General features: G+C 37.0%; 1 protein-coding gene across 5 annotated transcripts in view; it reads left to right on the top strand.

Moving 5' to 3' along the window:
* The window catches only part of CADM2 (cell adhesion molecule 2), a 690,911-nt gene that overhangs the window by 557,273 nt on the left and 119,040 nt on the right, over positions 1 to 14,598 (top strand). For all 5 annotated transcript variants that reach the window (XR_012621748.1, XM_074813369.1, XM_074813378.1 and 2 more), the window contains 2 exons: positions 207 to 344; positions 6,084 to 6,254. Coding sequence is in view for 4 of the 5 variants with exons in the window: in XM_074813369.1 (XP_074669470.1) it covers positions 207 to 344; positions 6,084 to 6,254 (309 nt within the window). In the remaining variant the exon portion in view is untranslated. The remainder of the gene's footprint in view (positions 1 to 206; positions 345 to 6,083; positions 6,255 to 14,598) is intronic.

The raw sequence follows: 14,598 nt of genomic DNA, 5'->3' as shown, positions 1-14,598 counted from the left end.
GTTCTGTTTTCTTTAATTCTTTAGAATCAACTATGGTTCAGATTGACAGTTTATTTGCAATAGGAAACAGGATTCACTGATAAGGCAAGGGACTAATTATTCTGTTTCCAGAATTTAGAGCATATGAAGAAATGAACTTTAAGTTGGTCATATATTCATGGCAGCAGCTGACACTATCAGAGACATTTTGCTTGTTTGCTTGTTAGGTGTTCCTGAGAAGCCACAAATTACTGGATTTACCTCACCAGTTATGGAAGGAGAGAGGATGCAGCTAACTTGCAAGACATCTGGTAGTAAACCAGCAGCTGATATCAGATGGTTCAAGAACGACAAAGAAGTTAAAGGTATTTAAAAGGACTTTGATCTAATTTGGTCCAATTGTCAAAACTATACGTTATTCAGAATGATATTTTTTAATTCATGTTTGTAAAGTTTCTCATATTTAATTGTTAAATGAATCAGTGAAGTACATAGATAAGGATTTGATTGTAAAGTACTGGAGTGGTCATATAACTATCTTTTTTTCTCCAAATGGTAAAAACTGATGTTTTGAATTGCTCTGAACTCTGTTCAGCATAATAAACTCAACTGTGATGCTTCATAGAGTAATGTTTTATGGATTATTGTTATCACAGCCATACCAGTCACCCCAGGTATTTTACTTTTTCAGTTCATTTTGCCTTTCTAATATGACATATGTCTGATTTGGTCAATTGCCAGTTTTATGTTACACTCCTCTAAGTAAAGTGACCAGGTGAGGCAGAACTGTCTGGAGGAGACAGGAGACTGCACTTCCTGTAGGGGAGCTATGGAGCCTGCTCTGGTGAGGAAGAGTCAGGATGTGGCAATTGAGGGAATCTCAGTTGGGAAACTGGGAACATGCAGCTGAGACAAAGATGCTGAGAGTCTGTGGTGAGGAGCCAGGAGAAGGTAGACTTTAAAGGGGATGAGGAGAACTTCACAGGGTCTGGGGGGAGTTGGACAAAGTCTGCTGTAACCAAAAAGTCATCAGGTGACTAAAACCGAAGCTGAAATCAAGGATTTGCCTTTGAGGATGCAGTGAGATAGGAAAGAGTTGCCTATTTCTTTCTTTCCTGTCTTCTCTTTCTCTTTGTATGTGCTTTACTTAAAACATAGTTTTCTAGTGCATATTCTCATAAATACTGAGATAGTTTAAAATCCTTTTTGGTGAAAAAAAAAAAATATATATATATAACAGAAGGCTTAGTCACATCTACCACAGCCAACTGAGGTACCCATTATAGAGGAGATGAATAAAAAGGATAAGGCATTGGTATTTATTCATGTTACCTCTATTCATGCTGGTATAAAACTGGATCAATAACTGATTCAAAATCCACCTTTTCTGTGTAACTTATTTTTTAAAAAAACTTTTATCTGTCTCATATTTGCATGACATTGTGGATTTTGTTAGCTCAATAAACTGCTTCAAGCAAATTTACAGCATTAATTACAGAATCCATTAATCTTCCTTTACTATTCTCTACCACAGTTCAGTGTACACAACCAGACCTGTGATATAAAACTGGTAAATAAAGGAGACTGCAGTTGATTGTCCAAGGAACCCAGTCCATTCTAGAAGCATCTTTAGATTTCTGATGAAAATCAGAGCAGTGTTGAAGGTGACAGGAATTTTAGGCTGGAACCATTTGAAATGTGTTTGAGCACTTGTAACAAGGATAGAAAATGAGGAAACAGAGAATCATTCTTTCCAGCCACAGGGAAATTTGAGGAAATTGCTGAAAGAAAAGCAGCACCTCATCAAACCTAATTAAAAAGAAGAATTTAACAGCACAGCTAACACACATGGCACAGCATAGATTCTGTCATACAGAAAAGATGACAAGATGAATATATATAATCAAGACATGTAAAGATTGAAAATCACTCGAAGCAATGTCAATACTTTAAGAGAACCACTGATACAGTTGGCCTAACAGCAAGGCAATGTATATGAAAAGATGTTATTTTAAAAATTATATTTGAAAATCTGGTGTAATAACTTTGCCTTTCTTTCAGCTGACATGTAATTGAAGCCAGCAAGCAATTTGGTGCTTTGACTTTTTAATTTGCTCTTCTCAACAGTTCCTAAAGGGATTTTTTTTTAAAAAATGGGGGGGGGGAAGGAACAAAGATGTGTGAAAAAGAACAGTAAAGGGGAAAAAACCCAACAAAACAGGAATGAGAGGAAAGTACTGAGCACATTCATTTCAGTTTAGTTTTCTAGGTCTTCTGAAGAGCACATTGCCATTTCACAAAGGTTAGAAATAAAATAACCTAACCAGTTTGCAGTGGCATCAGCAGAAGTTACATTAGCTTTGTGCACTGTAAAAGGTGAAATGATAAATCTGAGAAAATAGATATGAAATTATATGCTAATGCAGCTGACATTAAAGGTTAGGAGTTCGTCTGTCTAGCACCAGTAAATCCAATTGTGTTACAGTGTATTATACATGGTGCAAAAGAATATAAATGATGCATTGAGTTCAGAGTTGCACCGAAGGGGAAAAAGCCATTCTAAAATTGTAGCTCCATTGCTATTACTCAAAAAGGAATCATCATCTGGTAAAGGAATACTGTTTGATAGAGTAAGTGTTAGTAATGAGAGAGACTGAATGTGAAGCACTGAGCACCATACCTTTTATTTTAGAGTTCTGTCTCTCATATATGCACCAAATTAACAAAGCAGTCTGCAGTTTAGCATTCTGGTGACATTTCTGGAAGACTATTAAAAGCAAAAATATCGGAGAAGCTAAGTACCTAATTTTTCAACAGAATTTGTTACATGCTGTTTCAACAATAATATATAAAAAAAATATTTTTAGGTTTCAGGAATATTTTTTAATGGATTGTCTTTTTTTTTTCCCTTGAAAAATTTGGCTTCAAAAATAAATAAGATAATATCAGTTTGTTTTGTTGCAACAGATAAGACATTTTGAATTGGTTCATATATTTTTAGTATACACAAAGAATTCAGAGAGGCACTGAACATTTTGTCTTGATAAACCTCTAAAATGAAGATGAAATTTTTTTAGATAACAAAGCCATTTCATGTCAGAACTTGATTTTAAATGTAAACAAAAATTATATTTGCCTTTTAAAAACAGCGAAAGTGTCTTTTAAAAAGATGAGTGTTCCTCTATGGACATTACAAATACGTGCTTATAAATAGTTGACAATGAACAATGAATGATAGAATTTCTATCATGTCTATTTATTATTTTCACTATCAAACATCTATACTTATGAGATATAAACTGCTATTAGTTAATACAAGCATATCTGTATGTGCAGCTATCTGACAGAGTCACAGGAGTGGGCTCATAGTTGACCCTTAGATTTCATATGGCCCAACATCTGTTCAAAGGTTAGATCAGGTTGCTAAAGGTCTTCTCCAATTCAGTTTTGAAAAATCTCTAAGGATGGAGATTCCATAGTCTGTCTGAGCTAGATGTTTCATTATTTGAAAGCCCTTATTGTGGAGAATTTTCATTATATGCAGATGTTTCATGGTCCATAATTAGAATTTACCTTGGTGTAATGTGTTCATTGCCCGTCAACTTTTGCTGAACACCTCTGAGAGGACTCAGGCTTTTTCTTCTCTATAACTGTGCATTAGGTACAGTTTAAAGGCAGCAGTTTGATCTGGTTTTAGTCTTCTCTTCCTCGGGTTGAACAAACCCAACTGTCTTAAGCTGTCCTTGTACGTTGTATGCTTCCGCCATTGACCATCTCTATGGCTTTTGACTGAACCTACTCAGGTTTGTAGACACCTTTCTTGTACTGGGAAGCCCAAAACTGGGTGGGCCTGGTACTCTAGATTCAGCCTGTTCAACCTGTCTTCAAGACCCCCAATTCCCCCTCTATAAAGCTACTTTCTATCTAGTCATCCCCCAACCTGTTTCATTATAGTGATTTCCAGAGAAAGTGCCTTACTAATGGATTTTTTTTTTAACTTTTGTTTTCAAGCAAGTATTTAGGAGATAAAAGAGTAGCAAAATAAATTAAATAATGGGCTACAGTAGACATATTTAAAAATTCTGTAAAAACCCTAGGTAACTCTTCTGAATGCTAGCATACAGTAACATACCCAGTACCTGATCTCCACTGCTCTTACATCCAGGTGGGCTTGCATTCAGTTAGTATATATTATAATCACACCATCATTTTGCTATGAAGAAACAGAAGATACAGCTGATAAAGTAGACAAGCTAAGAATTTCTGGTGAGGATGTCAACAGTTTATAGAATAGTATCACCATCCTTTTACAGAGGTAATTAATTAAGAGTGGAATTCTTCCAAACAATAGACATCTAGAGAAAGGCTTCTAAACATCCGTTTAGGAAATTAACTGCTTTTGTTTTTCTAAAGGATTAAGCATCCACAACCTCTCACTGAAATTAAAGTTGTTGATGTTTTCAGGAGCTGTCTGTCCTCCACCTGAAGTCAGTAAGCAAAAGGATGTGTACATTACTTATAAGCAGCCTATCTATATTGGTGCTTATTATTAAACTTGCTTATTATTAAACTTAGAAACCTAACTCTGGGAACAAAATCTCATGTGTTTGCTTTAAATATTAGTGAAGTCATTTGTTGTTTGATTATAATAATTTTGCTTTAGCCCTGGTCAATATTTCTCTCACCTACTGCTCCCTAAATATTAATAGCCACCATAGCAGAAATTGAAATCTCTTAAAGATTAGCAACCAACAGGGAGAAAAATGCTTGTATGCAAGAAATAATTATTTCTTAGGGGAAAATGGAAATTCTATAACTATATGGTGCCTTCATCTATCTGGAGACAATGAAAAAGACCACCTTTCTAATTTCAATCTAAAAAGATGTAGCTTAAGCCATTTAAGATTTGCTTTCTAAATAGATATTTCGTTGAAATTTTATTTAGGTCAACTTCTTCTCTAAAGGGATTTAGTATAATTTGTAAAACTGAAACCTCTCACTTTTTCTTTTTTTAAGACACAGAGGACATACTCAATCTCAGTGTAATCTAATATGTATTTTTATTTATTATATGTCTTTTAAAGCTTTCATTGTAACAAATCAATATGACAAGCTTACTATTTTGCTGAAATAAATTAAAATCAGTAAGTATTATAAGTAGTTGGGAATGAAGTAAAACAATTCTACCGTATGTGTAAGAAGATCTCATGTTGCAGTTAATACATTAAAACTTTTTAAAATAAATGCTTAGTCTTTTGGATCTTTAGTTCTAGTCTAACATGTATGTCCTAAAATAAAAATTTCTGAATTTGAACTTTAACATTCAACTGAGTTGAATACCTTTTAAGCATAGCTGTAGGCTCCTCATACTCTAGTATCTGGGGTAAAAACTGTCAAAGAGATTTTTGACTGAGTCTGCACAAGGCCAGTGGGCTAATTTAACATGATATAAAGCAGTGAGTGGAAGGTCTCTTTGAAATAATTTTATTTCCAGTCTTCCTGGGACTTGTCTGCAGATTCCAGTAAATACTATGACATGCTCTATTTACAACTGTTCATCAGCATTGAAGGCTATACTTTGGGTTAATTTAATTCATGAATTAGCTTAATTCTAGCCAAACAACAGGATTAATGTGACTACATGCATGCAACCATTAATTCACATGGTTTCAGTAATATCCATGTATTGCATTACTATGAAAGATTATAATCATGGACTTAGAAAATTTAATATTTAGTGACACTGAATACATAAGGGAAGTGAGAATGGGGGGAGACCACATTTTTTCTAATGAACCGCAGAGAAAGTTTATATCAAATTTGGACCAAAACATATAAGAAATAATGATGAAAGGAATTTCCGTTTGACTGCAGTATCATGTAACCAATTCAAAATTTTCTTTTTCAATATATAGCTCCTCCTCTGAAAATCAGAGCAAATTGAGAAATAACGACAGTCTAATTACTTTTGTTTTAAAGAGATCAATACAGATATGAAAGACATGTTTTTTCAACAAGTGTGATAGGTAATTTAGCTGTCTAATGCTGGACTACTTTTCCTAAAAATACTGGAGAGAAAATTGTTTGTTTATTCTTTCTTTCAGATGTTAAATATTTAAAAGAAGAAGATGCAAATCGTAAAACATTCACAGTCAGCAGCACACTGGATTTCCTAGCAGATCGCAATGATGATGGTGCAGTTGTAAGTTGCAGAGTAGATCATGAGTCCCTAAACTCTACACCTCAGATAGCAATGCAGGTTCTAGAAATACACTGTAAGTAATACATGTTATATATACCTGCTTTTATAGTTTTGTTTTGTCTCAGAGTTTCTATTGTGGGAAAACTATAAAAATCTCTGATATTGAGCTAATAGATAGTGTCTTTCTTTTAGCCTGCATCTCTGGTTTGTATTTGCTTGTTTGATTTGGGTTGGGTTTTTTTTGGTTTTTTACAGGAGTAACTCTGAAAAGTTTAATGAGAGATTTACCAGTGAAAACACTATGGCACTGAGTTCCTGGTTTGCTCTGAGAAATGGTAGAGAGGAAATGCATTTGTCCTTTTTGTTTATCGTTGTAAGAATGTGTAAGAGTTCCTAAAAATCAAGATCATAGTAGTTCACAATTTTCCTTGGAAGAACCAAAGCTTGCAGCAGACTGCCTCAACAACTTTGAATCCTGCTAATGAAACTCTGTGTAATGCTGTTAATAACACAAATCTATGAGGAGTGGCCCTTTAGAATTTATTTTTAGGGCTTGTCTACACAAGATGTTACTCTACGTAATCCAAGCTTCGGTTGTTTTGTATCTCCATATATTGACTTATTTTTTCAAATAGAATTTCTGGACACTTGATGTTTTCCACAGTGCATTGTTTCAAAGTTGAATGAACCTGCCTGTGTGTCTGTGTGCCCTGCTCTGAGGTCACATTGTCCTTTGAGTGAGTCAGGTTCTTTTCACACTCAGGTGAACACCTTTTCACCATCAGGTGCCGTTTTCATATTCACTTGCATTGTACCCACCATTCTTCAGGATACAGCTATTTGGATTTCTGCAGAACACCTGTATTTTTGATTGCCAGTTAGCAAAAACAAGCATCTGCAAAATATTGTCAGACCAGGTGAAGGAGAGAGACCGTTCATGAATCTGTTTCTAGGATAGGTGTAATCAACCTGTTATAAAGCAGACAAGCGTGTCCATAAGGCAGACAAACTTCCAGTAACTGCAGCTAGTTCCCAACATACCATGTCATATATAACTTGTTCCTAAACAGGGATATATCTATAAGCATCTAAGACTCATAGCACATGTAAAATATAGTAATGGCAACAGTACTCCATGCATAGAAGCTGACAGCACTGCTAAAAATGCCATCTGCAAAAAAGTCTGAAAATGAGGAGTTGGATTAGCATCCACAAGTAATATGTACTGACAATAACTCCTTTCTGAAACATTCTACCCGTCATTTTACTGAGGGAGATCAAATGGCTGTTAAACACCTGCCTCCCCTAACATGTTCAAATGGCATCTGTACTAGAGACACGACTCCTTAACAGATTTATTTCCTTGAATTCTAAATCTCATAACCACCAGCCACTGAGCTGGCTGATGCCTTCACTTCCAAATTGCTTGCTCTTCCTTCAGTGCCCTGCTCAAGATGTTGGCACTACAGGAGATGAACCAAACAGTAGATGCAGAAATAGGACGACTATACAAGGTTTAAACTGAATCACAGTGTCTGCAATGTAATGTGATTCAAGGTAAAGGCAGGGTTCTGTTTTGTGTGGGCATCATAAGATCATAAAGCAGAGAAGCCTTTCAATGGCCTCTCATCCATAAAACTTCTTGAATATTGGTTGTTACCTTCTGATTTGCACCCTAGGCAGCAAGATGCTACCTTGCTGAATAGCAGTGGGGTGCATCTTCCTCTATGCCTGTTGTTTCATGTTTTGAACAAGACCCTTCCCTCTCTTCTGTGGGTTCACTGAAGTTCTGTAACTGCACCATGCATTTACAATTACTAATGTGCTTTATGTTACTGCCCCTCAGACTCACACTCCCAACTTATCAAAAGCCACAATGCACACGTAATTATTGTCTATCATTCCTGCTTGCTCCATTAATTTTCCACCAATCAGTTTAATACTCTCCAGCGCTAATATAGAGTCATTATACATGGAAACATAAGTGAGAAATGTGCCAAAAGAAGCTCAAGTTTAGAAGAGAGGGTGGAAATAGTATTTAAAACCATGGATAAAGCAGTATTTTATTATTGGTGACAGAGAGACTAAGAATAGGCTATTATTGTCCTTTCCTTACCACCTACATCTCCATGGTCAACATACTCAGAAGTCTTACACTGGGCAAGTTTATAAAGGAAACTTTATAAAAAGAGAAGGAGATTCAGGGAACTAATGATGTGGTTCAGGACAGAGCCTTGAAGGAAGAAGATGAGAAAGATGATTTACTAGAGCAATCCCAAAGATTCTGAATGGAGTACATCGCACTGGAACTGGGCCCCTTGATTTTATTCTCCTGGTATTGCTCACCATCATTGTGGGTATTACTGCAGTCACTGGAAGCTTCTGACTTTTTTCCATCCATCCATGAGACTTCAAACATATAAGAGACATCCCATTTGTATTAATGAGAGGCATGCTCACAGGACCCAATGTGAGCTGACCCAATACCACCTGACAGCAGTTCCAAAATAGTGCTGACAAAACAGATGAATTATGGGACCCCACGAGAAAAGTCAGGAGAATTTGTTAATCTGATATCCTATAGGCTCCAAAATCACAACCAAGTAGTGTGGCATTGCTCCGTAGGGCACTTGTTCTGAATGTCCCAGGGATATTTCAGATGAGCAGAGAGCTATGGGAGAATGGTAAGCAAGTACCTTAAAATGGCCAAACAGAACAGTACAGGTGAGTATCAGTTTGACAGAGATTAGGTGCACAATGATTGGGCATCACCCACTAGAACTGCACTTGGTTTTTAAACACCTACCTAAAATCTGAATAATTTTATCTGTGGTATGTGGATGCTCCTTACAAATTATCAGTGTGTCATCAGAGGTTAAAAAAAAAAGGGCAACAATAAATTTTCTAGCTATTTCTGTCCTGTGTAATTATGCTTGAAAGTAAAAAATCTTTGTTTCAAGCAACTAGCCCCTGACAATGGACAAAAGTTTTGTAGCTTCATCAAAACAAAAAAAGCAAAGAAAACAACAAAACAGTAGGAATTACAGGATTGTGTTTTGCATTCAGTGGATGATAGGTAGAGAAAAAGGAAAGCAATGCAATGGTTGGAATGACAGGTTTTTATTTATGCCTAGTGAAAATAGAATAAAATTAAATCTGTCCTAGACAATGAGACTATATGAAACAGATATTTGTAATGAGTCCGTGGAGAGATGTAGATAGAGGTGCTTATGAGCCCACACAGCTGCTTTTATCATCAGCTTTAATAGGAAGTAAACTTAACAAAATGAAAGCCAGTAATGCCATCAGCAGTGCTATCAATATGGAATATACTTTATTCCCTCTTCTTCCCTTTACACAAATCTTAGCTCTTATTAATGTGATAAAGCAATCAAATCAGCTTTCCCCAGCAGTATTGCAGTACATGAAATTAAGCTGAGGACTAAACTTTTAAGAGAAAAAAGTTTTTATGTTCTTTTAATATATATATGTGTATGTAATAGAAATAATGTCTGAGCCCTTCTGCTGCTCTCATTTTTTAATGGATAGGTCCAGAAGTAGAGATTATTTATAGCTTGACCAAAAGAAGGATATCTTGAAGGAGACCATGATCAGTCCTTGTTTTCACAGGGCTTTCCAGATTAATTTTGTAGACTTCAAATAGTAAAATAATAGGGATGCTATTGGGGTAAATATACTGTACCCCACTCCAGATTGTGGGATAATTAGCTCATCCAATCTTTTGAACTTTATTTATCACTAATTTATGTTACATCTCACTTATGCTTAGTCCTGTTCATCTGTATGTCATGCTCTGTGCACTGCAGGGCAGCCCAGTTGCCCAAGTCTTTGTCGTGCTGAAAGGTTTGACCGTAATTTAGTTTCTGCTTGGCCAGCAGAGGTTTGTGGTAGCATGACACTGCTTGCTGAGTTTATTTTTCCTCTGACCCTCACTGTCAACAGTAAACCTAAAATAGACTTGTGTCCCCCGTGGCTTTGCTCTGAAGTTTGCTTGTCAGCCTAGCTGCCACTGATTATTAGGAAGTGCTTCTTGTAAGTGATAAATACAAATCTCAAAGGGATATTTCATTTCATTGTTTACTTCTGTGTTCAAACTAAACTAAGGATGCATTCTTTGTTCCTGCATTAAAGAATCACAGGTGCAGAACTTCAATTTTGAAAACTTCTCAGTATGATGTATACTGTAAGTCCTCATGCACACTCCTGAAAAGACATTTTGAGGGCAAATAGAACTTCTGGTCCACATCTGGGTAGTGAGTGAATTCTGCTCATCCCTCCTCAATGTCTCAGACATGTGTTGTTTCCCAGAAGCAGCATCTTCGCTTTCCTCCAGGTCTTATCTGAGCAGAAGCCAGCCAACACATTGCTTCCTACTGAACAGAGTACCATAAAATTACCCAGTGGTAATTACCTTACCTTAGTGAAGATTCTCTGACTACAGTAAATTACCCAGCAGATCTCAGTAAAAATTAATTGTGTAAGTCTGCCCCAGAGGCTGCTTTTGAAGCTTTAAAGTGAAATCAAATCATTTGAACTTCAAACCTAATCATCGTGATTCTAAAATGGCAGCTGTGATGTGATCCGTACTAACGGACTCAGTGAGATTTTGCTCAAAAGCTGACCACACTCCCAAATGACAGCACTAATAAGCTAAATATGTGTTATGTAAAGAAGTGTCTAGAGAGGCAATTTTGAGTAAATTCTATATTGGCAGACACAGATGTGCAGTGAATTGTCGGTCTGACAAGTCTATAGACATCAGCTAACTTGCTTCTACAGGCTATTCCAATGATGGTGTTTCTTCATTTGTGGGTTGTTACTAGATTCCTTTACAATGAATGTCTGGACTTTAAAATTAAGCAGCTATTCCAAGAGAATGTTGGAATTATTGTCTGGGAAATAAACTTATTGATTTTGAATTAAGTAAACAAAATGCCTCGAATGCAACAGGCTGCAGATAAGCAAATCAGCAACGCACTTGTGCAGCCATGAGGAAAATAGTGTGTGCATGTGTGCATGTGTGTCTAACAACAGTGTACTGCTGTGATTTCCGATGTATTAACAAATGGAGGTTTCTCTGACAACAGTATGGGTTTAGAATTTCTGCTGGTGTAAAGCAGAGTAATTTTTCTCAAAAAGCTACATTATTTGATGCTCACTAAGAGAGTTTAGCCCATTATTTTTACTTGGCTGATTTCAAGTTTTTGTTGGAACACAGTTTCTACAATTACACATTCTGAGCAAAAATAAGTAGAAAATATATGAAATATAATATATATGAGTGTGTGTGAATGTGACAATATAAGATACTAAATATATAATATACACTCATATTGTACTACATGAAATAAGGCATTATAAAAAAAGGCAAGTAAAGGGATGTGCATAGTTGACAGACCCTTTGTCTGTGAAGAATGCATAAAACACAGGTGCACGTCAGAACAGTGTTCAGAGAAAGCAAAAAGTGCCTTCTTAAATCTTAATGTGTAATTCTAATGAATTAATTACATTTAAAATATGTTAGGTTGACTGTTCAGGATGACTTTCTCAACCATGGACTTGCTGCCTTTTTGTAGCTCAGAAGGAGCAGATTTGTGCCCATGCAAAAGCACACAAAATTGGACACCTCTTAGCTATGATAAAGTATGTGGGGGGGGACACGACACAGTTTTCCCTGTTGCCTACATGTGGTCCCTCTGTACTGTAAATGGATAAAATGTCACATACATTTTCTTTCAACTGTGTGGCTGAGGCAGACCATTTGTCTTTTTGAAGCTCTTCAACTAAGACATAAGATTTTAATTTTCTTTTAGCGTGTTGCTTTCTTTTTAATTACTTTAGTTATTTTCCCCAACTTTGTGCTTAAAAAACCTTTTTTCTCTTGAAGTTTGGCATAAGTTATCTCCTTTTTTCCTTGGCCTCAGGATATTTTTTTTTTTTTACTTTTTTTACTTCAGGTATGTGTGGTGGTGCAATTCTTACTCCTCCCCACCCCTCCTTGTTGGGCTGCTTGGTGCTAGGTGTGATTCCACCCACATCCCCCGAGCTATACACCAATCTGTGGAGATAAGGACTGCTAACATTAAGGGCAACGAGCCTGGCTCCTGCCCCTCCCGATTGCTTGGAAACACTTAAAACGGCCCATCATCTCCTAAGGGGCTGACACACCTGTGCCTGGGATGTGGGCAAATGGGAACAATAACAGAGTTGCACATTCATCAAGTTCTTGTGCAACTGCTGTAAGGCACCAGAATACTTCGTTGTTCGAGCTGGGCGTGAGCAAAAGGTATCTGACAAAAGTCAATTATCCTGGACCCTATAAATTGCAACCACAAGGGAGACCCTTTGAGCTCTCCTGGATCCCAGCGGGCCTGTGACCAGCATCTCCCCTGAGCTGGGAAACCTCTCAGGTACCAAACCCTTAAGGTGTCATCTGCTGACAGAGCTGACGGAAGGCCAGGGCGAAGTCAACCCGCTTGAGTCTCAATTATCGCCCGTTGAGGAATGCCAAGGCATTGTATTTATTCTAAACTCAAGAGGGAAATTTTTCTTTGAGCTAGCTTCTCTTTCACCCATTCTTTCTCTGTTTATTGGTGTGTGGGTACGTACTTCATTCTACTGGATACAAATACTTTTGTCTGTGTGTGTGCGTTTGTACGTTTTGTGTATGCGCATGTACATATGTATAAATTAAGGTACCGTTAAGTAAGTTAGTGTGAATCTTGTCATCTGTAAATAAGTCGTTTTTCTTTCTTTCAACATTTTATCATTATTTTGTAATGATAAATTGCTGTTAGTTATTAATAAATCTAGATTTCCCACTAAACCATCACCGTGTTAATACTTTCATCCGTGACAGTATATGTCCTAGAACTCCCCAGGAGTTAAGGGGTACCCATGGTTTAGGAGCAAAGGCACATTTCCCATTTTTGGAAGCACCTTATACTGTCTAAGCAGAGAATGTGTTTTATCGAAGTGAAGAAGATATGAGAGTTAAAAGAAATTTCCTTCACTGATGCTGATCTTTTTTGGTTTCTGATCAGTCAACAGCGTTATTGGTCATTCTCATTTGCTTATGACAATCTCTTCATCATTCTGTGTGACACCCTCAAAGACACACTGGCTAAAAGTAAAATCTGGGCATATTTGGCATGATAACACACTGCCTCAATCTTTCTATGGACAGTCTGGCAAGAGATACATCCCCAGAGTCAGGAAATGGTTTACTAACTAGGCTAATGAGGTGTCACAGCCTTACAATTTTTCATTTATTTTTTAAAAGGCCCCAAAATACTGAGCCAGCTCAAATAAATATAGATGGACTGTATGCTGAGTCAGAAGTGAAAATAGATGGAGTGTTTGTAAGAACTGAAACTTGGTTTGGCTTTGCCATGAGAGAAAATGTTTATCTAACTATATCTTTAGTCGATAAGCTTAAGCACCTAATTCTTCTATAACTTCTGATACAGTGAAAAGACCTGGATTTTCCAAGGGCATAATTCTCTAGGGCCATAAAAAAACCAAACAAACTAGCTTGAGATTTGCACATCCAGGGCTTTGCAGTTCTCCATTCCAAATTAGCACAATTTCCTCTCTTGCTATAACCATTTTGCCTTAGAATAATTTGAGTGTTTGGGAACGGTGATACCTCAGAGACCTTTGGAACTCATGGAAGGTGGCCAATATCTCAAGCTTAAGCCTTCTTTCAAGAGTAACATGATGGCACAGATGCAGCAGCACATTCTCTGGCATGGCCCATCCTACTGCACACTGTTCGTAACAAATGGTAAAGAAAATTTCCCTTTTGGGAAACAGAATTGCTTTATTCCGAGGCGATATACTCCTACGGCTTTTGTTGGCTTTAATGCTTTATTTTTCTGAGTTCTTTAACTCAGCTCTGGGAACAAGACACAGTTAGTCTATGTGTTCTTTTTTGCAGCAAATAGTCTGCTGTCATCATGGTACAGCTACCTACACCCAACCTTTTGGATGTCACTGAGTCATTATCAGACTGTCATCTCTTATCAGTGCTTCTGTTAGGCATACCTGACAAAGCCAGGTATGAATAATAGGCCACAAGAAGGAAACCCAGAACAATTATGTTTTCAGTGATTTGTCAGGACTCTGGGTGCTGTAAGAACAATGTCTTGGCTTCAGACACCAGAGAGTGCTGGGTTTTGCTCCAGCACTGGCCTGTCCCAGGGATCTTTTTTACAGGAGTCCTTTACCCTTAGCAATGTAATATACTTCCCATCCTGAGTTAATGGAAGGTAGTAGCTGCTTAGTGTAAAATACCACCCATCATCTTGATCACCTGGGCTTGGCTATAGCAATACTGTTTTCAGTATGTACTCCATCTCTACAGAACAGGAGGCCTGGACCTTGGGTTCTTAGAT

The sequence above is a fragment of the Strix aluco genome, chromosome 2 (genome assembly GCF_031877795.1).
Source record: "Strix aluco isolate bStrAlu1 chromosome 2, bStrAlu1.hap1, whole genome shotgun sequence".
NCBI classification, from domain to species: Eukaryota; Metazoa; Chordata; class Aves; order Strigiformes; family Strigidae; genus Strix; species Strix aluco.
This window is presented reverse-complemented; position numbering and strand designations above follow the sequence as displayed.